Source organism: Phalangium opilio, unplaced genomic scaffold (genome assembly GCF_054372755.1).
Source record: "Phalangium opilio isolate 3A_F unplaced genomic scaffold, DU_Popi_V2 ptg000540l_1, whole genome shotgun sequence".
In the NCBI taxonomy this organism is placed as follows: Eukaryota; Metazoa; Arthropoda; class Arachnida; order Opiliones; family Phalangiidae; genus Phalangium; species Phalangium opilio.
The window spans coordinates 1,991,590-2,016,615 of NW_028324244.1; the positions used below are offsets into that span (position 1 = coordinate 1,991,590).

The 25,026-nt window shown below is 36.4% G+C and overlaps 4 protein-coding genes across 10 annotated transcripts in view; 3 read left to right on the plus strand and 1 right to left on the minus strand.

The window, feature by feature from the left end:
• Taf7 (TATA-box binding protein associated factor 7) lies at positions 1 to 1,610 on the plus strand. Its single transcript, XM_089862383.1, has one exon. It carries the CDS (start codon positions 259 to 261, stop codon positions 1,456 to 1,458), a length of 1,200 nt encoding a protein of 399 aa, XP_089718509.1. The 5' UTR covers positions 1 to 258; the 3' UTR covers positions 1,459 to 1,610.
• The window catches only part of LOC149588592 (UPAR/Ly6 domain-containing protein bou-like), a 105,503-nt gene extending 81,944 nt beyond the window's left edge, over positions 1 to 23,559 (plus strand). The window contains exons 1-5 of one of the 3 annotated variants that reach the window (XM_089862385.1): positions 9,053 to 9,742; positions 17,717 to 17,780; positions 20,604 to 20,774; positions 22,101 to 22,138; positions 22,364 to 23,559. In XM_089862385.1, coding sequence (XP_089718511.1) covers positions 17,717 to 17,780; positions 20,604 to 20,774; positions 22,101 to 22,138; positions 22,364 to 22,570 — 480 coding nt within the window. In that variant the 5' untranslated portion in view covers positions 9,053 to 9,742 and the 3' untranslated portion in view covers positions 22,571 to 23,559. Of the gene's footprint in view, positions 1 to 9,052; positions 9,743 to 12,701; positions 12,930 to 17,716; positions 17,781 to 20,603; positions 20,775 to 22,100; positions 22,139 to 22,363 lie in introns of those variants that run through there. The other 2 variants (XM_089862386.1, XM_089862387.1) reach the window with 2 other exon arrangements.
• Cont (Contactin) overlaps positions 1,517 to 25,026 on the minus strand; it is a 23,794-nt gene continuing 284 nt past the window's right edge. The window contains exons 1-15 of one of the 4 annotated variants that reach the window (XM_089862371.1): positions 6,900 to 7,208; positions 6,743 to 6,804; positions 6,482 to 6,683; positions 6,280 to 6,411; positions 5,443 to 6,218; positions 5,263 to 5,365; positions 5,018 to 5,205; positions 4,661 to 4,948; positions 4,321 to 4,599; positions 3,804 to 4,253; positions 3,500 to 3,735; positions 3,197 to 3,437; positions 2,823 to 3,134; positions 2,456 to 2,758; positions 1,517 to 2,368 (exon numbers count right to left, since the gene is read on the minus strand). In XM_089862371.1, coding sequence (XP_089718497.1) covers positions 2,265 to 2,368; positions 2,456 to 2,758; positions 2,823 to 3,134; positions 3,197 to 3,437; positions 3,500 to 3,735; positions 3,804 to 4,253; positions 4,321 to 4,599; positions 4,661 to 4,948; positions 5,018 to 5,205; positions 5,263 to 5,365; positions 5,443 to 6,218; positions 6,280 to 6,411; positions 6,482 to 6,683; positions 6,743 to 6,800 — 3,672 coding nt within the window. In that variant the 5' untranslated portion in view covers positions 6,801 to 6,804; positions 6,900 to 7,208 and the 3' untranslated portion in view covers positions 1,517 to 2,264. Of the gene's footprint in view, positions 2,369 to 2,455; positions 2,759 to 2,822; positions 3,135 to 3,196; positions 3,438 to 3,499; positions 3,736 to 3,803; positions 4,254 to 4,320; positions 4,600 to 4,660; positions 4,949 to 5,017; positions 5,206 to 5,262; positions 5,366 to 5,442; positions 6,219 to 6,279; positions 6,412 to 6,481; positions 6,684 to 6,742; positions 6,828 to 6,871; positions 7,209 to 25,026 lie in introns of those variants that run through there. The other 3 variants (XM_089862372.1, XM_089862370.1, XM_089862373.1) reach the window with 3 other exon arrangements.
• LOC149588602 (HIG1 domain family member 2A, mitochondrial) lies at positions 7,278 to 8,059 on the plus strand. Of its 2 annotated transcripts, none has more exons than XM_089862389.1 (3): positions 7,278 to 7,368; positions 7,427 to 7,488; positions 7,572 to 8,059. In XM_089862389.1, the coding sequence occupies exon 3, from the start codon at positions 7,578 to 7,580 to the stop codon at positions 7,953 to 7,955; it is 378 nt and encodes a 125-aa protein (XP_089718515.1). In that variant the 5' UTR covers positions 7,278 to 7,368; positions 7,427 to 7,488; positions 7,572 to 7,577; the 3' UTR covers positions 7,956 to 8,059. The 2 variants fall into 2 exon arrangements, with proteins under 2 accessions (XP_089718515.1, XP_089718516.1); XM_089862390.1 differs by having other exon boundaries at positions 7,304 to 7,372.

Genomic DNA, 25,026 nt, shown 5'->3' on the forward strand with positions numbered 1-25,026 from the left:
GGCTATGATAAGCGAAACGCTGAGTGTGACGTCAGCATTTCCATACTGTCTCGCAGTCTTGGAAGCGAGTTGAGAACAAAGCTTTTGAGTACGTTTCTTAAATTGATTATTTAAGTGTCAAGTTTGATATTAAACATAAATATATCTGAATAATTACATCTTAATAGTTAAACAGCTAGGTATAACAAACCCTCCGAAACATTTTCGACCCCTTTACGTACCTCCCCTGGACTCTTGGTAGTTGGTACACGGTCAAAAATGCCACCGCCTGAAGACCCAAATAGAAATAAACAACAGGAACCCCCTGTTGAACTTGAAAATCAATTTGTATTGAGACTACCCCCGACCCCCGCAGCCAGTCTTCGCGCCGCTGTAAGATCCGGGGTTATGAATTTGAAAGAACGTCTTACCATTCAGTTAGAACCCGACATGAGGCATGGAACAGTCAAATTTGACAAATGGTACATGTCCGCCAAAGTGGTAGACTTACCTTGTCTGATTGAATCTCATAAGACATTAGATCGCAAAACATTTTATAAAACCGCCGATATATGTCAAATGGTTATGTGCCGCGAAGAGGAGGAGGGCAACGTTAAACAAGAAGAAGAATCGCCTAAAAAGAAAGATAAAAAAGATAGTAAAGATAAAAAGTTCCTATGGCCACACGGCATCACGCCTTCCATGAAAAACGTCCGTAAAAGGAGATTCAGAAAGACGCTGAAGAAAAAATACGTCGACTTTCCAGAAATTGAGAAAGAAGTTAAAAGATTATTTAGACAAGACAACGAAGCTATTCACGTCCGCTACGAAGTTGTCAACGCGGATGATGAGAAAGGGGAGAGTAGATTCTCCAATCAAGATGGCACAGTATCAAACGGAGTTTCCATGTCTAGACCGCGTAACATTAACAGCAACTCTCAGTCATTGGATGTTGCCGAACAAAACATCTTTGGCGAAGTCCTCAGTAGTTCCGAAGACGAGGTTAACATTGTAGACTCCGCTGATGAGGACAACAGTAGAATGTTCTCTGGAAATTCCCAACAGCACAATCGTAAATCAAAACCGAGAGAATTCGTCACGGAATTTGCGAAAGGAATGCTGGATAGTCCTGGTTTTGCCATCTCGGATCAGTCTCAAGATCAAGAATATCCTGTTGAGGATAACGAGGCCGCTGCTGCCGCTTCAGCATCGGAAACTTTAGCCGCGGAACAAAGCTTGAATCAACTAGTCAAAAATGACCATGATAATTCCTCCATGTTGATGGTGAAATTGGCGGAACTTGAACAGGAAATCAGTAATATCCAAGCTAGAAGACAAGCTCAAGAAGTGGACATCGCGACAATTGAGAATCAAGCCTTGAAGCAAAGATTCCAGAATATTATTGACGATTTGAAGGAAAAGGAAGCGGAAAAACAACATCAGTATAACGAACTTCTATCTCTTCTTCAACAACCGTAGAATCGCGTATACGCAACGCAATGATTACTTGTAATATATATATACAATGTAAACGAAATGTTGGTTCACAATTTATTGTGACAATTGTACAAAAATACTAAATATATTCTGTTTAAATAAAAACAAAACAGAATTTAAGTTACCTACAAAAATGTTGTTACACGTTTCTTTCTTTCGTTAAACAACACATTGAGATAAAAAAAAATCACTTATTTACTCTAGATTAACTAGAATTAAAATTAACTCGTGGAATATTAAAAAATGGACGGATTTAACATCCTCTGAACGAATTTAGAATAATATACGCTTTGTTCAGACTTAACTGAAGTCAATGTAACGAGTTACGACTTCATCTAAGCCTGAAACCTCTATTCCGTGAAGAAAACTTAAAAATACCATATTAGTTATTACTAATGTTAAAAATGAGATAAGAAACGCTATTTACAATCCATTATGACGAGTTTCCTTTTTTTAAATACCCTCGATATGTAAAATTAGTTCATTTGCGGTTGAACTTACCATATATTGAGTTTCTTATTGCCGGAGATTCTTATATTAAATACCGGGGAATGTTTTTATCACAAAAGAAATCGCTAGCTAATAAAACTAATTTAAATATTCTTGATTGGAATGTGTCTGAATCAACTTAATTTTTAAAAACTTTTTAAAAAATACTTATTAATTAAAGTCGCCGATGCCTTTAAAACATTAATGATTATATCAAAAGTACCGTAAATATAAAAGAAAATGGAATGTATGTATACACTCGGGGTTTGAAAGAAATGATGTCTTCATACCCTACTTGATCATAATACGAAGAAAATGGCACAGATTACGAGAGAGAACGACGTGAAAAAGCCAGTCGTGATTTGATTCCCGCTCGCAGTTAACGGAGACATGACGCCTTCACCTTTGTTAATGCAAAAGTCAAGGCTCGCTTAAACTTTTGCTTAGCTAGAAATGGCTATCGTTGGAATAAAGTTGGACAAGTACTTACCAACTCTAAATTCCCACGGAGGTGACGACATCTTACCATCCCCACCAATACTGAAGGCCATGACTCTCAGCTTATAAACTTTACCCGGCGTTAGACCAGGGACAACCGCTTCCAAATCAGATCCATCCAAGTATTTATGGACTTCTTTGGCACTCGTGTAGTCTTTATCAGCTTCCCAATATCTAACTTTATAGCCACTTATGGGTTCTTCTTGCGTAGATGGTAAGACACCACGCCATATCACAGTGACACTAGTTGGACTTATGGCTTTGACTCTGACACTCGTTGGCGGACGTAACGGTGCTGAAAGGCGCCATTATTTTCGTAAAAAAACGTTCAGATTATTAAAGTACACGAAAAACCTTACCAGCTTTGTAGGTTCTCGCTAAGAATGGTTCACTATCGGGTCCACTTCCCGCGTCATTATAAGCCATAACTGAAACGTAATATTCCTGATTGGGTTGAAGACCAACTATAAGACTCCAAGGTCTTTCTCCTCGACTTAGAAGAATAATTGAATCGGTTGTTGAGTCTTCTCCATTCCTCCAGTACTTGATTCGATGTCCAATAAGCTTTCCTCGAATCTTTTCTCGCGTAAGGTCAAGTGGTACCCACGATACATTCAAAGACGTCGAGTTGAAAGGTACGGCTCTGACCGAGCTCGGTGGGATTTGTGGCACTGCTCACACAAAAAAAGTATTAAAACCTACTTCTTAATCATTTAAATTATGGAATACGTACTACTTTCGGCGGAATAAATGACAATTTCATCACTAATTGGTCCTTCCCCCTTTTTATTGACCGCTTGTAAGGCAATCTTGTACTGTTTGTAGTAATTCTCATCACCAACGTTGACGGCGTACATTCCAATATTTCCCAGAGATTTTAAACTCTTCTTCGTTGGTTCCGCGTTGGATTCAATCGGTTTATAGTAAATGTTGTACCAAATTGAGGGGGCATTCCATTCTTGAGGTGGCAGAGGCTGCAATGATGAGAAACATATCCCTTAGACTGAAAACATCGTTAACAATCAATAACACTTACATCCCACGTTAAGGTCAAACTTCCAGTTTTTCCTCCGCCTCCTCCAACATTATTTGGTGCCGCGTGTGGTCTATCCAATTCAGTATTATACTGAGGACTAGGTTCACTAGGTGGTCCCGCGCCTAATTCGTTAAACGCGGAAACCCTAAATTCGTAAGTACTCCATGGAGAAAGGACCCCGATTAATTGGGCTTCTCTTCGACCCGCATCGACTTGATTTCTCCAATAAGTAATATCTGAATGGACACAATTATAATTACGTACACCCGAAAACTATCTTCGTACATTGCGTTAAAGATCTTACTAGCCGACAATGTAACCCATGTTGAATTATGATTGGTTCTTCCTTCAATTGTATAAGCTATAACTGGAGCTCCATTAATAGAACCATCGCTCCAATGTATTCTACCGGAAGTTGCGTTCAAATCTTCTGCAAGAACGGCTCCAGGCGCGCCAGGTGGCCCTATCACTATTAACTCCGTTTCCGCGGATACTTTAGCGATGGAGGTTTTGGCAATACACCTGTAGCGACCGGCTTCAGCCAGGGTTACATTTTGAATTCTAAGATAACCAGGACGATCATCTAATAAGGTAAATTGATGGTGAATCTCCGGATCGATTCTTAATCCGTTTAATTGCCAAATATAAGCCAAATCGAGAATGGGATTCACAGACGCCTCGCACGGTAGTTCCGCGGAAGTATTTACTCTAGCTACAACTCTCGGGGATGGATACTCTATTAACCTAGGGGGTGCTGTTCAAAAAAAGTACGTTAAGATTATAGAGTATCCATTGAAAGACATCGGATATATCAGTCTTACATAAAACGAGTAGACGTCCCTCGCTTTCGTCACTACCCATGGAGTTTCTCGCGACGCACGTATACCGACCTTCATCTTCTCTACCGACATTCGTGATAAATAAGTAACCATTTGGTAGAAGTTTAATTCTTCCTCCTATTCCAACATTCATTCCATTCCTTCTCCAAGTAAATTCCGGCATAGGAGCGGCTTCCGGTTTACACGGAAGCGTGACATTGCCACCGTACGCCGCGTACATTTCAGTGTCCATCGGATGTTTTTCGAAAGACGGTTTCATTTCTGTTGATTTGTTTTAATAGTTAAGCTCGGTTTTAAACCCGAGGAATGGTAATTAACGTACGCATGACTCTCAATTGTCCAGTTGAAAACGTAAACCCTAATTGATTAGTGGCTTTACATTGAAACATTCCTTCATCCGATTGTTGGACCGCTTCAATTACCAAAACATTATCCTGAACTTTATAACGAGGGTTATCGAAAGTGTTCAAATCATTCGAATTTAAAACTTGGCCATTGCGAAGCCAAGTATAAGTAACGTCTGGAATGCCAAAGGCTTCGCAAGTCCAAGTGATAGTTGATTCTCGATCAGCTACTTTATGGCCAAGTGGAATGGTAAATTCGGGTTTGGCTGAAGAATGGTAGAAAGAATTAGGGTTTTTTTTTGAAAGAAAGTTTAGTTTATTCTTCGCGTAATCACCTTGGATACTAAGAGAGATGCTTTTACTAATAGATTCTTTGCCATTACTGGCCGTGCACGTATATTCGCCCATGTCTTCAATTCTAACTTTGGGTAGCATGAGGACGCGATTATACGACATTTGATAAGAGCCATCTGGTAATTCACCAAATGAACCCTTTCTCGTCCAGTTATAGCTCGGAATTGGACTAAAAAAACGCATTATAAGTCGCTGACCCCATTATAGTAGACCTAAGAACACTCACTATCCGTACGAAACGCATTCTAAGCGAACGTTATCTCCAACAAGCGGAGCATCAGGGAAAGATTTAGGGAAGTTGTTGGGAAACAACAGTTTCTGTCCAGAAGCTGAGAGAGAGATATTATTTTCTTTTAATCAACCTCAAAGTCAAAGGTCAAAAGGCGCCGCCGAATTGTATACTTACACCCTGGCACAATAATGAGTTGAAAATAAGCTCCTGTTTTGCCGGTGGTAGAAATATCGGTATGAACATTGCAAGCGTATTTCGCTTCATCCACTTTTTCAACTGAAGATATGTAAAGGTTTCCATCGTGCGAAACAAAGACCCTGGCATCTTCCTGGACAAAATTTGGGAAGGAATTTCTCGTCCAATAATAATTATACGTTCCAGATGTGGTTTTTGGAGGATCGCAAGATAAGGCTTTGCCCCAATTCTCCATGGCACGATCCGCGGATCTTGTCTTGGTGAACTCGGCTACGCCTCCAAATCCAAGTTGGGCAGTTTCACTAACAATGGTACCAAATTTATTGGAAGCTTGGCAGTAATATTTCCCACGGTCATTTTCTTGACTAGGGTTGTATATTGTCAAAGTTCCATCAGTTTGAGTATAACGGTTGTCGACCAATGGATCAATACGTCGCCCTTCGGTGTCTTCTTCCGCGGTTTCTTTCTTGAACCACGTGTAAACGGGTGCGGGGTAGCCGGAAGCGACGCATCTCAATGATACATCATTTCTTTGATTTCTATCGCTGGTATCAAAGACCGCTGGTTTGGGCTCCATGATAAAGATTGGTCCTCTGGGTAGTTTTTCCTCATCAGGTTCCAAGATACCATAGTCTAAAGTACGTTCCATTATCACCATTTGGTGAATTTGTTCTTTGGGAGCTTCGCAAATGAAGCTTAATTCTTCTTTGGGGTCAACTTTGAGCAAACCCCAACGGTTCATTGAGGTTGAATAGCTAATACATTCAAAAAATTAGATCGAATAGCCCACCCATCGCTGTAAAAACGGTTAATTACTTATAAGCACTGTATTTCCAATAATTATAATCAATATCTGGTAACCAGAGGGCGTCAATATTGCTAAACTGGGTACTATCACCATCCCAAACCCAGGAATTTTCACCAGTGTCTCTTCCACTGGTGAACCATCTATAAGAACAATCGCGTGAATTTATTCGTTAACCATAGAAACGTATCACTAGTCTTCGAGGGAATGTACCTCCTATGTAAAGGATCGTTATTTCTTAGCCATTTTGATATAAACATGTGCTCTTCCAATGTATCAACGGAGACTAAATCTGCCGCGTTAAAAGCTGTGCAATATTGTCTGGCATCTTCCCTATTTTTAAGGGGCGAACGTGTAAACCTGTAGCACGATTCTTCAAAATCTACCCATCCCAATGGGCAACTTTGGCTTTGAACTGTTTACGAACATTATGGTTGAAATTTAACGTAATAGAACCATTAACTTTAAACTTACCCAAATAATTTAATGATGAAACAAATAAAACGTATAAAAACAGAGTAGAAAAGCCCATTTTTCTATAAAAACGATGGGACCCCAGCTTTAATATTATGCAAATTACGCGTAAATATATGGGTCTACTACCTATTTTTTTTCATATAAAATTACGTACCACGTCTAATTTGCCTACAATACTATAATGTAGCGTAAGCCTCGATTATAAAAATAGTTATATTAAACTTAATTTTAATAAAACATTTTCAAAAGTGTGACGAATTTTACAATTTTCATAATATAAACCACACCTTGCCGCTTACATTCCGAAGACGGCTTCTCATTCTAAAATCTCATAACCGTGGTTACGCAAAAACGTACGGCCAGCTTGGTAAGAAGCCCCTTATCGAATGCGGCCAAAATAGTAACTGGTTTTCGCCTTCTACATTGGAACGGCGCTTCAAAATTAATATAAGAGTCAAAGCCGCGCACAAGCTTAAAGCCGTTTTCTATCGAAACGGCCTATTGCTAGAGTCGGACGTGAATTTCCCGCGTATTTTGCTCAAAAGATGCCGCCAAAATCCTTAGTTTACGATTTTGGTCTAAAAATGGCCTACTAAAGGCCCGAAAGAGTTATACAAACGTCTGTAGGTAAATAAATGTAATTTCTAAAATATTTTAAACTTAATAAACTTCAAATTAAAGATAAAAAGATAAACTACTGTTAAAACCTTTCTGTTAATATTTTGATTGAAAAACAAAAGCAAGTAAGTTCTTGACGTGATGTTTATCCCCATTCCCGTTTCAGAATTATATAACATTAATTATATTTGCATTAAATTAATTATAGATTACAATGGATGAGAAGTTATTTGGAGATAAATATAAGAAATATGAGGAGGAAAAGGGAATTACGGCCAAAGAGCTTGGCATGAGTGAATTAGAATGGGTTCAAATGGTAGAGCAAGTCGATGCCATGCCCAAAACTGAAGGTTTCAAAGAGAAATTCATGCGAAAAACTAAGGACAACCCTTTTGTCCCAGTTGGAATATTAGCTACGTGTACGGCCTTAACATTGGGTTTAGTATCCATGAAGAAGGGCAACTCTAAAAACTCTCAATTTTGGATGAGAGCTCGAGTTCTAGCTCAGGGATTCACAATTGGAGCTATTGTAATTGGATTAGGAATCACAGCCATTAAGCCACGCATAAATGCGGAAGTTACCTCTGAATAACCGCTTAATCTTGTATTAAATCTTGTGCCTGTACATAGAAACCAATCTAGAATTGTTAAAAATGATTTGTATTAATTGTTAATAAAGTTTATTCAAATATGCCAGCCTTGGTTTTAATTTATTTTCATCATTATTATTAGTACATATTATAATTTAGTACAATATAAAATTATAATAATCTACCTAAGCTTAAAATTAATTTAATTTAAAGTTAATTGTAGACTCGCGTATATTTAAAAAAGCGCCTGTAGTAATGTTTCACCCGCTGCACTCCGGTGCTCAGGGAGAAGTCTGCATATAGGGGCAAAGCATTTTAAGTTACGATTTTCTATAGGCCTACGTAATTCAACACTACACTTTGCATTTTAAATGCCGAGAATATCTTAAAGATTAATTTCTCTCCTATTATACTAGTTAAAAATTTTCTTGTTTACTAGAAAATCTCCATAATTATCTTATAGTAAAAGGGTTTCGTCTGACTCATCATAATGCAGGTAAAATACCAACAGAAGTGTTTATTCTTAGTTGGAAATTCTTAGGGCAAATTTATTCAACCCTGACAAATTTCCCTGATGTTTCCCTGAATTTTTAGTCAACAACGTATTTCCCTGAAATTTCCAGGTTTGTACGAACCCTGCAAAAGATGCTTGAAATATTATACATCAAGTTATGAATTTCAATGCGGCAGTCAAATCCCACGCAGCGCGGTTCAAATTACTAACTAAAGAAATCGCCTCAACCTTTCCAACTGGAATCGTTAAAAATCTATTTTAACTTCTCTATACTGTATATACATATATATATAAAAAAATATAGATTTTTCATAGAGCTGGGCTATGCAAAAGTAAAAATCCTATAATTTCTCCAAGCAGCAGAAAGTACAGTACGCGATCAGAATTCTTTATAGAGAAAACTTTCTCTAGCACGGAAGCAAAAGCCAAAAGCGCGCGCCAAATTTTCCCGCTTTTTTCAACCCGCGCGCGCGGGAATTTTCCTCAATTTCTCCTGCTGACCTTTTTCCTTCACCTCATCCTCCTCCAGTTCAGCATCCTCGCTCCTACAGGGATGAAAATCTCCGAAAACTGAGCATCTTTCAGGCGCGTTTTCCTCTCTTCTACGCTACACCTCACTCCCAACCCAAGTTTCCCTCCAAAATATTTTTCGATCGACGTTATGTTGAATTGAACCGTCTTAAGGAAGGAAAAAGAAGCTAAGCCTAATCCCGTTATTCTAGTGTAAAGTGGAGAAGTTAAATAGCGGTAGACAAGGAGGATTGAGTTCATAGGAGTAGGGCCCTTCCGCGCCTTAAGGTCGGATCGTTCGTAGAAGGTTTAAAAAGGCTTCACTCTACGTATGACCCAACTCCTTCGCTCTCCTGAAGCTGAAAATTTCGGAGGGCGGTGATGTTTAGCGTAGAAAACGTAGCCGTAACGCGTCGCTCCCTGAAAGCGAAACCACTGAAGGAGGATACGAAAGGAATGGACTCGAACGAGGTTCAGTAAAAGCTTGGAGCTCGATCGGTTGTGCCGCGCGGCCAATATATTTCCGCGTCTTCAATACATTTCCGTGTTGTCGTGTGTACATTTTCGTATCCGTAAAGAATATAACCCTTTACTCGTAACCGAGTTATGTAGGATTTCGTAAGCATCATGAATGAATGAATGACGAAAAAAAATGGTTAGAGATTTTTTCTAAAAACTGAGAAAAAAATTTATCATCACCGTGTTGCTTCTTCAGATCCTGCAGGACACTATACTATCTATATTCTACATGCTATAGCTCTTAAGGTATGTACCTTTTTATACCTTGAATGTTTGTAATGTTGGTTTTATAAAAAGTAAGCTTAAAGTGTCGGAATATGTAAATTAAGGGTTTATATTTATGACATTAATAATGACATATGGAAGCGACAATGTTTTTGATTCTTAAACAACACGATTGTATTTGTTTCACTTAAATTTACATAAATTTAAGTATTCAAATTTAGAATCTGAGCTTTTTGTTCAACGATGAAGCAAATGAACTATGATTTTTCCAAATTATAAATATTTAGTACTGTCTTTAAAAACAAACTTGTTATTAATTATTATTCCGTCATTTGAGAAAGCGGAAACAGTTAATTAAACTGTTCCTTATTAATTATAAATACGGGGGGATATAATTTGCATAAAATCAACCCAACCCATAACCATAACCATAAATTAAAAACCACCAAGCTCCGACGTCCATGTGGACCTTCCGAATTACTCAATCAAGCGTTTTAAACTAATCATTCGTTTAAAAAGGGACATGAAATAAACAATTTAATTTAAAACTAGTTACTACGATATAAATACCATGCATTTAACAAAATACAAAGGAGGTCACATCAGGCGCATGCCATTGTCGTACGTGTAGTACCCTACCCTTAACGGTTTATAATTGTAAGAAAAGAGGTTGTTAGAGGTTGTTTTGCGAAACTTCAAATTAGAAATAAAATAAGGAGGGGAGGGTGGTCCTTGAATTAAACCCACGATAAGGAAGGTAAAGCACCACCACTTCATTTGAATAAAACTAGATATTACACCCATAGCTCGTTAAAATAATCGAAGAAAAGGCGGTTTCGCAAATTAGAAGTCAATACACTCGAAGCAAATATTACCTTTTTAAGACATTTTTCCACAAGGGAGGACAACGTTTTCAAGTTAAGATTGGAGTATTTTACGAATGACCCCTTAAATTTAAGTTCAATCATTTCTAATTTAATAAAGGGGTTATCCCTAAAACGCTCAAAAACATAACTTAAAACGGTGTCCCTTGTGGGTAAAATTACCATACATTTTTGACTTCAAAGTACATCCCCTTTAATATCTGACAGACCTTAAAGTATCACTCTGTATTAATGACAATAAGGAGGGTCTAAATCTTTTTTGGTGGAGCTGTATTTGGCGCGTAAAAGGGGGTACAAACCCACGGACAAATCAGGCTAATATTGTTTTGAATATTTTAGAAACAATACCACCTGTTTTGTTTCTTTTCTTTTTTTTTTGCCATAGAAAAAGAAATGGTGAAATTACGTGGATTCCATTGATTAATATTGTTAAAGGAAAAAAATGTTGGGGTTGTGCAAAAATAATGTGTACGTAGAAAGCTCGGATACTTTTCAAAAATTCCACTCATCAAAATCAATATTGAGGCATCTAAATTTACCACCGAAAACCATTCCCTAACTGTCAATAATTGATGAGTAAAATCTGGACACTTTTATTGTCCGTAATACGAAATGTCCGACCCCTTTAACACGTACAAAAACTATATTTGGATTTTTAGCGTGCGAACCTCCATTAAAGATATATTATTCGCGTCTTTCAGCTTTGAGCGAGAAAGACTATGGAGAGAAGTCAATATTATAGATCTACCTACTTAACGGTTTATGTTTTCGGGAATGTATAACGTTAAGAACGATATTCTAACATAAACTGGGACAATAATAAATATATAAGATAATCAAGGGACCAACAAAATATATCTGGGGAATTTATAAACAAATTTCCGGCCTCAAAACTCAAGATTGAAATAGCTATTAGGAGAAATATTGTAATTTGTTTCCAACTGAGATATAAACGATATTAAATTGAATAAAAAACCTCCCCTTTAGTAAACTGTATTCCCCAAAATGTTAATTTTCATTCAACTTTTCATACCATAAGTTCACAAGATATGTTCCTTCCATAAGTTTGTCACTGGTAACTTAGAAACTGGAGTTTGTCATGAAGTGAATCAAGTAGGTCATAGATTCGAGGTAAAGCGAACGACGCCTGGTGAATGGTTTTGGCGCTGTCAAAGGCTTAGTAATGCAGACTAAATAGGACCTAGATGGAAGTCCTGCAAAACTAATTAACCCTCCGAGTGTAGGACTTCAATTCTCGCTTCCGTCGTTCTGCTAGAACTAGCTCGAGCTGTAAGCCTCTCGGTAGCATTACGAAGTGTCATACTTATGGAAGGAACATATCACTTATAATCTTATGTATGTATTTTAAAACAAATTTACATAGCAACCTTTGAGGGCTAACTTGTCTAACTAAATTCGTAAATACCTAAGGAAGTTTGTAACAAATTACAAGTAACAAAAAAAAATAATAATAATAAAAACTAGCAAATCTCGTATAAATTTTCAAATTACATTTTTTAAAGTTCACGTGCAGGTAGTTGTATGATCAAAAGTTATTCTAACCTATCCAAAAACAACGGTGTTGGCAAGGCATTGTTTTCAAATGCGAAATGGACCATGAAATTTGGGTATTATTTACCCTTATAAGAAACCAGAAAAGAACCGAGAAACCGCGTTATTATTATTCAGTCTAGCATAAGAAATAACCGAACCCGTATTTAATTATTATATAGCTTCACGTATAATATAATTAATAATTATTAACGTCATAATTTTATCGGTTCGGTTGTTATTCAAACGAACGCAAAGTGATTAAGAGACCAATAAGTAGAAAGCGTATCGGATTTCTTCAATCATTTCCTAGTAGTGAAGTTATTTAAATCTAACGCTATTAGATAAAAACTAGCTCTTGATTTGCAACATACGTTTTAAAACAGTGGGGGAAAAAAACCCCAACTCAGTGATTGCAACTACTAAACTAAAAAGCTGCGGGAAATAAAGTTTAGTTAGGGAGGGTTTTTCTTTTTTTGAAGTATATTTCGAATGTCCACTTCAAATAAGAACCAGAAGTAAAAGAAAAGAAGGAAGATCTAGTTTTTATTACGTTTGAATTTCCATCTTATATTACGAAGTTCTTTTTTTTTAAACTTTGGGATAAAGCAAAGAAGTACAAGAATAAGAATAATAAGAGTAAAAAAAGTGCTACAGTTCTTCAAACTCAATCTTTTGTCACGTTTTTGTTCCAAGTTCTTTTAAAACGATTTGTTTTAAGAGCATAAAAAAAAAATAGGAAAGACCCTTCTTCGATTGCCTCACGATATACGGTAGGTTACGTTTACTTTAGTTTATTTTTTTATTTCTAAATGGAATAGTTATATCATAAGTTTATAACATGTTCCTACCATAAGTATGACACTGCCTTCGTAATGCTACTGAGAGACTTACAGGTCGAGCTATAGTTCTAGTATAACGACGGAAGCGAGAATTGAAGTACTACACTCGGATGGTTAATTAATTTTGCAGGACCAAGTTCCATCTAGGTCCTATTTAGTCTGCATTACTAAGCCTTTGACAGCGCCAAAACCAGGCGTCTTCGCTTTAGCTCGAATCTATGACTTACCTCATTCACTTCAAAATTACAAGCTCCAGTTTCTAAGTTACCAGTGACAAACTTATATGGAACATATCTTATAAACTTATGGAAGGTTATATAAATAAATAGAAAATAGCGTGTTGTAATTGTTCTTTAAAACTAACGGTACCAATCAGCGTGCAGTAATTAGTGAATAATTACGAAACTTCATTAATTTAATTAATCGAAATCTAAGGTTCTTAAATTAATTTATCTGTTGAATTCACGTGTTAGCTTCGATTCGTTTTTTAAGAAATTAAAATATGAAGAATCTAATAAATTAAAGAGAGTTAATCTCAGCGGGATTCCATTTGTTCTAAATATTTAAAATTTCATTACAAACCAGTTTTTTATATTTTAGAATTTAGCTATATTTAAACAACGTTAGAAGGAATCAATTATCTCGTGAATTAGTATACCATAGCCAGGTAATAGCTTTTTTTAAGAAATAATTCGAGCAGTTCATAGTTGAATTCCTACATTTCTTTTTTTAGTTTTTTAATTTTTTTTCATTTCTTTTCTTCTAAAGACTAAAGGTAAAATGATATTAAGAATTTTTTCTTTTTACTTTATAAGCGCGATTAAGGGTGGTTTAAAGTTACACGGTTTACACCCCTGACCTATTTTGGGTCTAATTTAAACCGCCTCCATTACAATATAGGTGTAACGAGGGTTAGGTATATATGGTTTTAAAAAGAATTTCCCAGAAATTCCATTGAAATTTCGAATTTAAAAAGTTTTTAGTTTTAGAAACTTAAAATATAAAAATGTGAAATTTTATAATGGGCTCGAATAACCAAGTATATGCCTGGGAATTAGCAAAATATTGTATCTTAATTTGGGAGCGTTATAACTCTGGTTCTATAAGAGACACGGGGAAGTCCTAAGAGTATGTTATAGTCCTGTTTGTCCTCTTTCAAACGATACCAAATACTTGGGGTTACAATAATCAGGGCCCGAGTAATTGAGAAAAATACTCATAAACCTTATCTCCAAAGGGTTAAGATGTTATCATTTACACAACATCTTATAACTCCGGTTCTATAAGAGATACATGGAAATCCTTTGAGTGTGTTATAGCCCTATTCATTCCCATTCCAAAACTACCTAATATTTGGTTCTCTAACAGTATGGGCTTGAATAATTAAGTAAAATATCAAGAGATTAAATTAATTATCTCTCGCGACGTTTGGAAGAAACCATATTGTCTTTAAAGTTTACTCTTACTATATCCCAAAGAACACTGCCCCTTTATTTATGCCACCAGAGTTAGCAGAAACACCCTGTATAATATTTAACAAGCATTTTAAAAAATACGAGAATTAAAACTAACAAGCGAGCTTAGTCTATAAGCTCTCCTTATTCCTTCTCAGATCAAAATGAATACTTGAATATTATTTTACTCTGTTATTTCATTTATTTAAATAAACATTTTAAAATTTAAAACGTACCGGTTCGGCATCTTCTTTTGATTTAACTTTTCTCTCTCTCATAGTCTCATTCAAGATTTCTTTAAATATTTATATGATGCGAAAGCTATAGAAGTTCCGCGTTTAAATTGTTAGCCTCATCTTTAATTCAGTTTTAATTTAGAGAGATTAAATTCAACTTTTAAGAATCGGAAATGAGTATACGTTTAAGCATAAATTTATAAGTGATATGTTCCTACCATAAGTATGACACTTCGTAATGCTACAGAGAGACTTACAGCTCGAGCTAGTTCTAAAAGAACGACAAACGAGAATTGAAGTACTACACTCGGTTGGTTAGTTTTGCAGGACTTCCATCTAGGTCCTATTAAGACTGCATTACTAAGCCTTTCACAGCGCCTGACCAGGCGTCTCTTTACCCTGAATCTATGACCTACCTTATCCACTTCATGACAAACTCCAGTTTCTAAGTTACCAGTGACAAACTTATATGGAACATATCTTATAAACTTACGGTTCAAGGAATCGTTATACTAAAATTCAGATCTACGAAACTAAGTGTATAGAAACAAAAATAATTGGTGTTTTAGCGATGACCCCTTAATTAAATTAGAAATCATTGTCTTTAATTCAGTTTCCAATTAAATTTAAGGGGTTATCCGTAAAATACTCCGGACAATCTTAACTTGAAAATGGAGATAGAAGTTACATTTTCAAGTCAAAATTGATTTCCCAAAGAACAACATCCCCATTAATTTATGGCCGGATTATCAGAAACACCCTGTATATTCTAGGATAAAACTATTGTCAGGGATCGAAAGGGATTTAGGCTAGGGTCTTGTCTAAATTTAACCCTATAGAATAAAAATGAGGGGTTTATTGAAAAACCCTTAAAAACGGATAGAAAACGAAACGAAAAGAATATCTTTTCGAAAATCCCTTATTTTTCTCTGAATTTCTGATAAAAACGTCTTGGCCAAGGGATTTAAATATAAAATATTACTTTCCATTGATAAATATTGAGTGAATTGAATTCCGCGCAGAGAAAAAAAAATCTACATGGATTTTTTATTTCTAATAAAAAAAACGCCTCTAAAACCAGCAATTTCTTACAACTCTCTTGAAATGTAGGCCTAGGATTTTCAGTTTGAAAAATGGAATTCCCTTTTGAAGTTTTTTTAACTGATTCATTTAGCAGAAATATTGGGTGGTAAAGGGTAATACCTTCGGTGGTAAAACCACAAGAAAAAATTCGCTTCTAAACCTTAGAGGAGGGAGGCGAGATGGAGTTGTAATCTCCATGGTTGAACTGAATATGTTTTAGCCACTTTAACAAAATTCCCTGTTTGTTGTTGAAATTCTTAAAATAACGTGACATTCCTATGACCGTTTTGGCCCATTTTGAAATTCCCTGACTTCTCCGGGTTTTCCCTGACCTGTGGCAACCCTGATAGCACCTGTACCCCCATCTATCGAACGGTAACGAAGCGTGGTGTTTTGGTAAGGTCGTACCTGGTACGAAAAGGTATACAATGATTACCCCCTACCCTGTGTATTACAAATAGATTCTAATTCGTAGGAACTAGCTTCTAATTTAAAATGGCGCTAGGCTGCAGCGCTTAACAACACAGGTAGGAGGCGTGCGCACCTTGGGTACTCTGGGACAGGGCCGGAAATAAGTACAGGACACTGGACATTGTCCAATAAAATTTTAAAATGTCCCATAACTTTTTAAAAAACTAAGGGTGTCACTGGACATTTTGACCAATAAATTTTCCTAAGTTTTGATAGCTTGGCTATGAAGATGCGACACTATTTTAGCACACTCCAGTGGACAATGTCCAATAAATTTTCCAGTCAAATGGGGGCTCACTGGACACATGTCCTATAAGATTTTTTTCTTATTTCCGGCCCTGCTCTGGGAGACTTTCATTGCCGCGCATAGCCCGGCAATAATTACTCCATCTCACCACCTTTCTCCAAGCGATATTTGGCGCTTTGGGTGGATCTCAAAACGAAGATGGTTGGGAAAAGCCAAAGTTTAAGGGTGTTATTCGCTAATCAAGGCTGGCTGTTCTAAAAATAGGGCATTATAACACGGGCGTATTCGAGAAAATGTTTTTTTTTTTTTAAATGTAATTTTTAGTAATTTTTTTATGTAATAACCGTTGTTAGTCAGGAAATTTGTATTTACACGAATCGTTACCGGTATTGTAAATATGTGAAGTTAAATATTAAATTTTAGTCTGCTTTTAATAGACACAACTAAGCCTAATGTTTTTAACTCTAGTCTGTTCCGCTTCTCTAAACCGTTTTACTTTTTAAAAACAGCTATTGGCTGAAAGATCTTAAAATCATAATGTTTGTACAACTCTTTGAAAGGTTTATAAAACCATTTTCGAGTATAAAAAAAGCATTTAAAGTTGAAAACTGCCTACGTAGTCCTTTGAAAAATAGACCTTTCCATTAATTCTAGACAAGAGAAGCACAAACACCACAGGGGCGGGGAGGTGAGGTAACCTTCATGGGTAGGTTATTTCCCTGGCGCCAAGAAGTACCGCTAGAGGCATGCAGCGACAGTTGGCTAGTCTTCCTTCGCGTGTAGTTAACTCGGGTGGCTCCTGGGAAATACCTAGAACTATGTGTTTGTTTCTGTACAAGTAAATAATGGAAAGGTCTATAGGATGGTGTAATGTTTACCTAAGGAGACGAAATTAACATAAAAGTGAGACAAGGGACTGTTAATGGCTCTTTTTTTCAAATGTGATTCAACTATGAATTGTGAATGATTGTGTTTTAACGTGGAATTCCATTATCAGGGGAAAAATAGAAACGACACATGGAATGTTACCAATTAGTTTTCAATACTCCACCAGTAAGCTCAATTTGGGCCATAGTGAGATCAAAAATGGGAGATGATAAAATCTACAAATATTATTTTGGTACCATAAATATTCCCACGTGTCACTTCTATCATTTCCTGTTATTAGCAACGACAACAACTGATCTAATAACAACATTTTGATTTACTCTTTTTTCTTTCTTTCAGATGACCGACCTAAAAACTTTCCTGATAGCCACTCTCCTGGTAGCATCAACTCTCGTAGCTCGAGGTAAATAGACCTAATTATTTTCAAAAACGTCGCTAAATTTAGTCTACAAACATTAGTCAGTATAAAAGATAAAACTTAACCCTTTCAAATATATTTATTTTCGAAAATAGAAACTACTGTTATTTTGGGATGATTATTCCATTGAAATTCATATAAAAATCACGAAAAATGTTTTGACCTAATATTGAACTACTGATTGCTGAATTCATCTACCGTATATTTGCCAACCTCTCTCTCTCTCAATGCAGAATAGAGATATACAGGGTGATTCTGATTGATAAGTCTGCCATAACCCATAAATTAAGCGTGGGGATGTTGTTTGGGGAAATCAACTTCTATCTCCATTTTGCCCCCTTAAGGGACACTGTTTTCGAGTTAAGGATGACGCCTTAAATTTAATTAATTAAGAAACTGATTTAGACAATTATTAATTAATAATTTAATTAAGGGGTCATCACTAAAAGAATGAAATCATAACTCGAAAACAGGGTGTCCCTTGTGGCAAAATCGGTCATAGAAATTACATTTTCGACTCAAAATAAATTTCCCAAAGAACACTGCCCCTTAATTTATGGAAGGCAGGCTTATCCAAAACACCCTGTATAAATATATAAATATAGGCCAGTATTATACATAGAACTTTCTTCTTTTGCTATAAGAGTGGAGCATATTTCATAATCGATCGATTATATATATAGATAAATCCATCTGTCCCTCGGGGTCTGTCTGTCTGTCTGGACGATCAAACATGGACAAGGACTCCATTCTTTGTCCCTGAACAGAGACAGAGAGAGAGAAAGACAGAGCCTAGATAGCGTCCCTCAAGTTGAATATATCAAATTGAAAAGGACATTATTAACTCTTTTCACTGCGTCGCGACTCGTTATTTCAATGGTTGATGGTGGCGGAGGTGGGGGGAGTTGCCTCTTATCGAGATTGTCGTGAAAATTTAATTAGCCAAGGGATATTATTTATCTTGATGGATATTATCAAAGTGTCCCGACAAGCAGAAGTGAATTAACACGGAATTGAAAGGTTAACCTTTTAAAGAAAAACAATTCAATTCAACTCTCACAATATCTAGCGCGAAGAGGTTTGACCATTTCGTCATAGGGCCAAGAGATATTTATTTAATCGATTTTTATATCGAAGTTTTACTGATTCAAATCGATACCAATTTTAACTGTTTATTTATCCCAATGAAACCAAAGAGGGTATAAGGAGGGGGAGTAGAAGGGGCTTGGCTTGAGTGTTCTCGCTTTGAATGTTTACCTCTAAGCTTCCGGTGTGCGCTCGCATCTTTCTCTGCCCTCTTTTATTGGTTGAAACGCGGTGAACCAACCGGATATAAGAATTAAAAAATATAACAAATAAATAAAAATTTATTTGCGAGAACTCACAAAATTACTCGATAAAAGCTGCTATCTTCAACTCCACTTCTTTATACCCTCTTTGATAAAACCGATATCGACCAATTTTTTTTACACATTACTAACAAATTTTTACTGATTATTAACCGATAAATCGAAAAAAAAATTAATGTAGAATCGATATTTATCCTTTAAAGTGACGTAAGGGTCACCAATACCGATATCATCAAATCGGTTTGTTCCCATCACTATAATTAATAATTTCGAAATAATTTACTTTCGCGTTCCAACCCAACCCAACCAAACTTAATCCCATTTTCTTTGGAAAGTGTCCGCCCCCGGGAAATTTAACGTCAACGCCACGTGATCAACGTCACATATAAGTTTTAATATGTTACCAAAAATATTCGTCTTGTATAGAGTAGTGGCACTACATGTTAATTTCTCATAGAACATAACGTAGCCAAAGGCAGGGAGGTGCCATTACTCTATAACGAATAAAATTTCGATTGAAGATGCCAATTAAATTTACGGAAATAATTTTATCGAAATATGGAAAATATTTTCCGGTTTGTTAACAAGGTTTAATTTTAAAATTTCCTGACAATCATTTTTCAAAAATCACGCTTAAGCAACACCAATTTGATGAAAATCTAATAAAAGTTCAATTTTGAAATATAGTGGTTTCGAAATACTTAATATAAAATATTTTCAATTGTGTCTTACGATACAATTCATATTTCTACCTCCCCCTATTTTTTTAAATAAATAACCTTACATTCTTCAATACTAAAAGACATATACTATTCTTTATAGAAAATATTCTCCGTTCCGTTGTTATTAAATTATTAATGTCACCAGGAATGCATACAGCTAATAGGAATCTTTGCGCTACATCCATTTTCACTCAACGTATCTAGGCGGATTTTGTGAGAAGATCTAGCTAGACTAATCATTATGAATGAGATATGTTCCATAAGTTGGTCACTGGTAACTTAGAAACTGGAGCTTGTCATGAAGTGACCTACGTAGGTCGTAGGTTCAAGGTAAAGCGAAGACGCCTGGTGACTTGGGCGCTGTTTAAGGCTTAGTAATGCAGACTAAATAGGAGAAGATGGAAGTCCTGCAAAACTAATTAACCATCCGAGTGTAGTACTTCAATTCTCGCTTCCGTCGTTCTCGAACTATAGGTAGTGTCATACTTATGGAAGGAACATAGCTTATAAACTTATGGTATGACGAATGATGAAAAGACGTTAGTCAGAATTAAGAGGCGTGACACGATAGTAAGTTCCAAGCCTGGTATGCCCAAAAATCCGCATGGAAATTAACATGGCGCATACTGATTCCAATTAGCTGTGTGCATTCCTGGCATTATGGCATTTTTGACGTAGCGTGCACAGATTTATTATTATGATATATTTATTTTTAACCACCGTGTGTGTTCCAACAGGTGAAGCGATCAGCTGTTACACGTGCAGTTCCCGAAACGGAACGGACACCGATTGCCAAGATCCTTTCAACCCAGCGCACAGCACATACACGGAAGGCTGCAAAGTGCCCAAGGAAGGTCATATCGGACATTTCCCCGCTAATTTTTGTCTCAAAGTCATTGGCAAAACAAGTAAGTCCAATCATAATGGACTAAGACTTAGAGGAAACTTAAGAATAGACCTTTCCATTAAGTACTTAGAACTTTCATAAGTATTAAGCGAGGGGAATTTCACTCTCAAGCTCCCTGTAAACCGATTACTAGTAACATAAGTTTATAAGATATGTTCCTACCATAAGTATGACACTACCTATATACTTCGTAATGCTACTGAGAGACTTACAGCTCGAGCTAGTTCTAGCAGAACGACGGAAGCGAGAATTTAAGTCCTACACTCGGTTAATTTTGCGTAATCCCTTTAGTACAGTTAAAGGTACATCGTGTTCAACGATTTTACGTTGTTGGGTGGTTGGCCCCTCGCTCTATAGTATGTTTAAATTAATTAATCCATCTAAGATAAGTGGAATCACGTATGTAGCTAGGTTATTTGCGTACCAGCGGTTCCAAACCCCGGTTCTCTACCGAAATGCGATCGTATTAAGTATAGAAATATAAGACTTTATGTAACCTAAAATACTTTCGTAATATCAGATCCATAGGGATTAAAAATAGAGTATTACGTATAACTTATAAAGAACTAATATTGACCCTCATTATTATAATTAACGAGGTGCATCGACGTGCTGGGGATTATAATTTAATATTATTTGACTAAGTACTTCCATAATGTCCAAGTATATGACATGTTAATATGCAAATTCATAATTCCTAGACAGACAGACCAGAGACATCGCGGTACTTAGGTAACCCCATATCGTTATGGCTTCAAATAGACCAAAAAGAATCGATGTCCGTGTAGGGTTAAATTACGTATGCTAAGAATTACCTCGTACAATTAAGTCTACTAATTAATTTTCCGCTAAGTGCCTAAATGAATGTTCGGTTTTTTTATTTTTTTTATTAAGTCCTACTCGTAGAGACAGGAATACATACAGCTACTAGGAATAATTGTGGTATACCCCATATGTATCCTATGTTAATTTCAATGCGGGGTTTGTGGGTATACCAGGCTTGAGAACTTACTATCCGTCACGCCTCATAATTCTGATGGCGTCTTTATAACTGTAATTTTATTGGTTAGGATCAACGCGAGGGTCAAAGCGTAGCGAGATAGAATAGAATAAAACTTTATCGTGTCTGTCAACAGAATCTTGGTTTAGGTTCCAGCAAGGGCAGGCACATACAGTGTCAAGGAGGGATTAATTTAAGGGGGACAATGATAATGATAAGTCTATCCGCCTAGATATGTTGAGTGAAAATGGATGTAGCACAATCATTCCTAGTAGCTGTATGTATTCCTATCTCTTGGTTTCAACTGACAACATTTTTTCATTTTAGTTGACACGGGCATTGAGCTAGTCATCCGGGCTTGTACGGTAAGTATCTTATCTTTAACTCGAAACAGAGAGAATTATAAAGTATGGAGTAGAAAGAAAGTGTCTTAGTTTCCCCCAGAGAGGCGTTCAAATACTTATAGAACTCCATAAATATTTTACGAAGCTAAACTCCTCTTGTTAGGATTTTCTATACTGATCTATCGCTATTTTTCTCTTTCGTTATCTCAAGTGACATTGTAATTGATTCTTTTTGTAATTAAATAGCTGGAAAACATGGACAACCAATGCGGTGTGTTTCGGTTCGAGGGAGACACCTTTAAAGGCTGCATACTAACTTGCGACTACGACGGCTGCAATTCAGCCCCTTCTTCTCTAGGTCTCCTAGGAGGGCGAGGTTGGGCGAGCGCCATTGCACTGACGACCTTCGTAATGATGGTCGTCACGTCAACGACAATGCACGCCATCAACTAAAATCCAACCAATCAGCGCCCCCCCCCCTTCCCCTTCCCTCTATCCCTAAAGTCCGCGGCAGCCAAGGAGCAACGGGTGATATCGAAAAAATATCATAAAATTCCGGACAAATCATATGTGCTTTTTACAACAACGCGTTACGAACTTTAAGATTGATTATACCCCCTGCAAAAGGGCCCAAAACATAAGTAAAAATATATATATATATATTGTTGACCTCTTTGGACAATGCGACGACTAAACTACGTCATCATGACGTGAACAATAAACTATGAAAAAAAAAAAGAATCATGCGTGCCATAACAAAAAAAGAAAATACGTTTGAAATTATAATTTAAGATAACCATAACGTAAGTAAATTATAAAATTTTCCAGTTAATTAATTTACTGTTAAAAATTACGGCATGTCATTTTTTTTAACCAAAGACTGCATATAGATAGTTTTCAGACTAGGAGGATTGATACCATTTACACCAGGAGGACAAAGCGCAGTACCAAGTACCCTGGTCTCCTGGTGTAAGAGGTATCAATCCTTCTAGTCTGTAATCTATGTATAATCTAATTTTAAGGCCAGTTTTATTTTTTTATACTTTGTTTTCTACTTAAACATAATTTGATTTCATTGTGTATGTTAAACAAAATCGGTATGTGAACTAAAAAAATTATATCCACATATCGTGCCCTGTTACCTTACCAACCCAGAAGGTTCAACTAAAACCCTTAAAGTAAATTATTCTACCCATAAAGGAAGGATTTATAAAATATTTTCAATTCGCTGTTTATTTATGGGATCGTTTAAAACTTAAGAAATTAGTGGCAATGTAAACTTCATTATAGTAAACTGTAATTCAAATTTGCTAACAAAGATTTTCAAATATTAAATATTGACAAATTCGTGGGTAAAACTTCCTATCCTCGCTTCTTATTCGTTATGTTAAAAAAAATGTAAAATATTTAAATTTAATAAATCGAAATTACCCATTTTAAAAGAGTGTTTTTACTTTAATAACAAATTAACCATTGGCTTCATTAGGCATAATCCATGGATGAAGAATGCGCGTGAGGAAATTTGTTTTCACTCTACAGGATAGTTAACTCCCAGGAATTAGAAATTATTATACGTTTTGCAGTTTGAAATTAAGTTTAATCGATATGGGAAATTTGGTTTTAATCGCGTAGTTCAAACATTTGTTGTTTTTCAGCAAAAACGGGTATAAATTTGGCGTTTCTAAAAATCTCTGGTCAGAATTGTCGCGCGTCTATTGGGCTAAAGGCTAGTTACAATCATATACTTAATAAGTACTACGCGATTAACGTAAACAGCAACTAGGGTAGAGATGGCCTCCATTTTTCAAGATGGCGGCGGATTTCAAAAATATTTCTTAATGATCATCTACTAGTTAAGAATGACGTCCCTGCGAAATTTCAACTTCCTAAGTAAAGAGGTTCGGTCTGGGCGTTAAATTATAAGTCACTCATGACGATATAATTGTGGATGGAGCTAAAAAGAAAGTGCTAGTCTTTCCGCATTCTATCGCGTCTGTTTCCGGTACCATTTTTCCGCATTCTCCAATAGGCGGCTTCTATTGTGCCTGTCTGGGGAATGCTACATTCTTGGGGAAACCCCTGTCCTGAAGGTGGTTCACAACCCGTTGGTATGTAGTATCGGCACTGTTAAATCGGCATCCCCTTGAAGTTTAACGAGCTGGGAAACCCCACCGCGCTTGCGCCCAGACTTCAAAGCTCAAAGGTGCCGCCGCACGTGCGCCTTCCCTTCCGAATACCGGGGAATACCCGTGCGGAGTATATATTTGGAAATATTGTTAGTTGACTGTAAAACCCTATAAGAAGTTGATGATTTAGGCCTTCGCCTTAGAGACAAGTTTAACGGGAATTTTGAAAATAAGTATTTTTTTTAATAAAAATAATAAATTTTTATCGTAATGGTGGAATTCATAAACGAAATTTATTACTATATTGCGCGCAACGCCCTGCCTTGCCTGTACTAAATAAGTGTTCTGTTCCACCTTGAAAAATTAAAATGCTAAAAGCTCATTTTGTATTTGTTCGCCTTAATTATTTGACACGGATAAGTTTTTACGAGAACATATTCTATACAAATCCTGAAGTTTATGGTCTCTTGACAGCACGTACAAAGCTAAATTACATAGAGACCTAGATTGCGCGTGCTGACAACCGATGTTGTAACAGAGTGTATACAGAATAATCTGTCGTTCGAGATAGAGAGTTGCCTATCCTGTAGAGTGAAAACAAATTTCCTCACGCGCACCCTTCATCCATGGTAGTGACTCTTCAGTCTCCAAGAAGAAGTACCCAAATGAAAACTAGGCCCCTAGTTTTAAGCCTATCCCGAGGTTTAACTGAATAGTGTGCTACCACGAAGCTAGGGGGGAAAAACTGTGACGTCAATATTGGGTCCCGAATTTGTATTGCCT

What these genes read in the sequence shown, in the direction of transcription:
- Taf7 (XM_089862383.1), top strand. Translation starts at nt 259, where the DNA reads ATGCCACCGCCTGAAGACCCAAATAGAAATAAACAACAGGAACCCCCT.
- LOC149588602 (XM_089862389.1), top strand. Translation starts at nt 7,578, where the DNA reads ATGGATGAGAAGTTATTTGGAGATAAATATAAGAAATATGAGGAGGAA.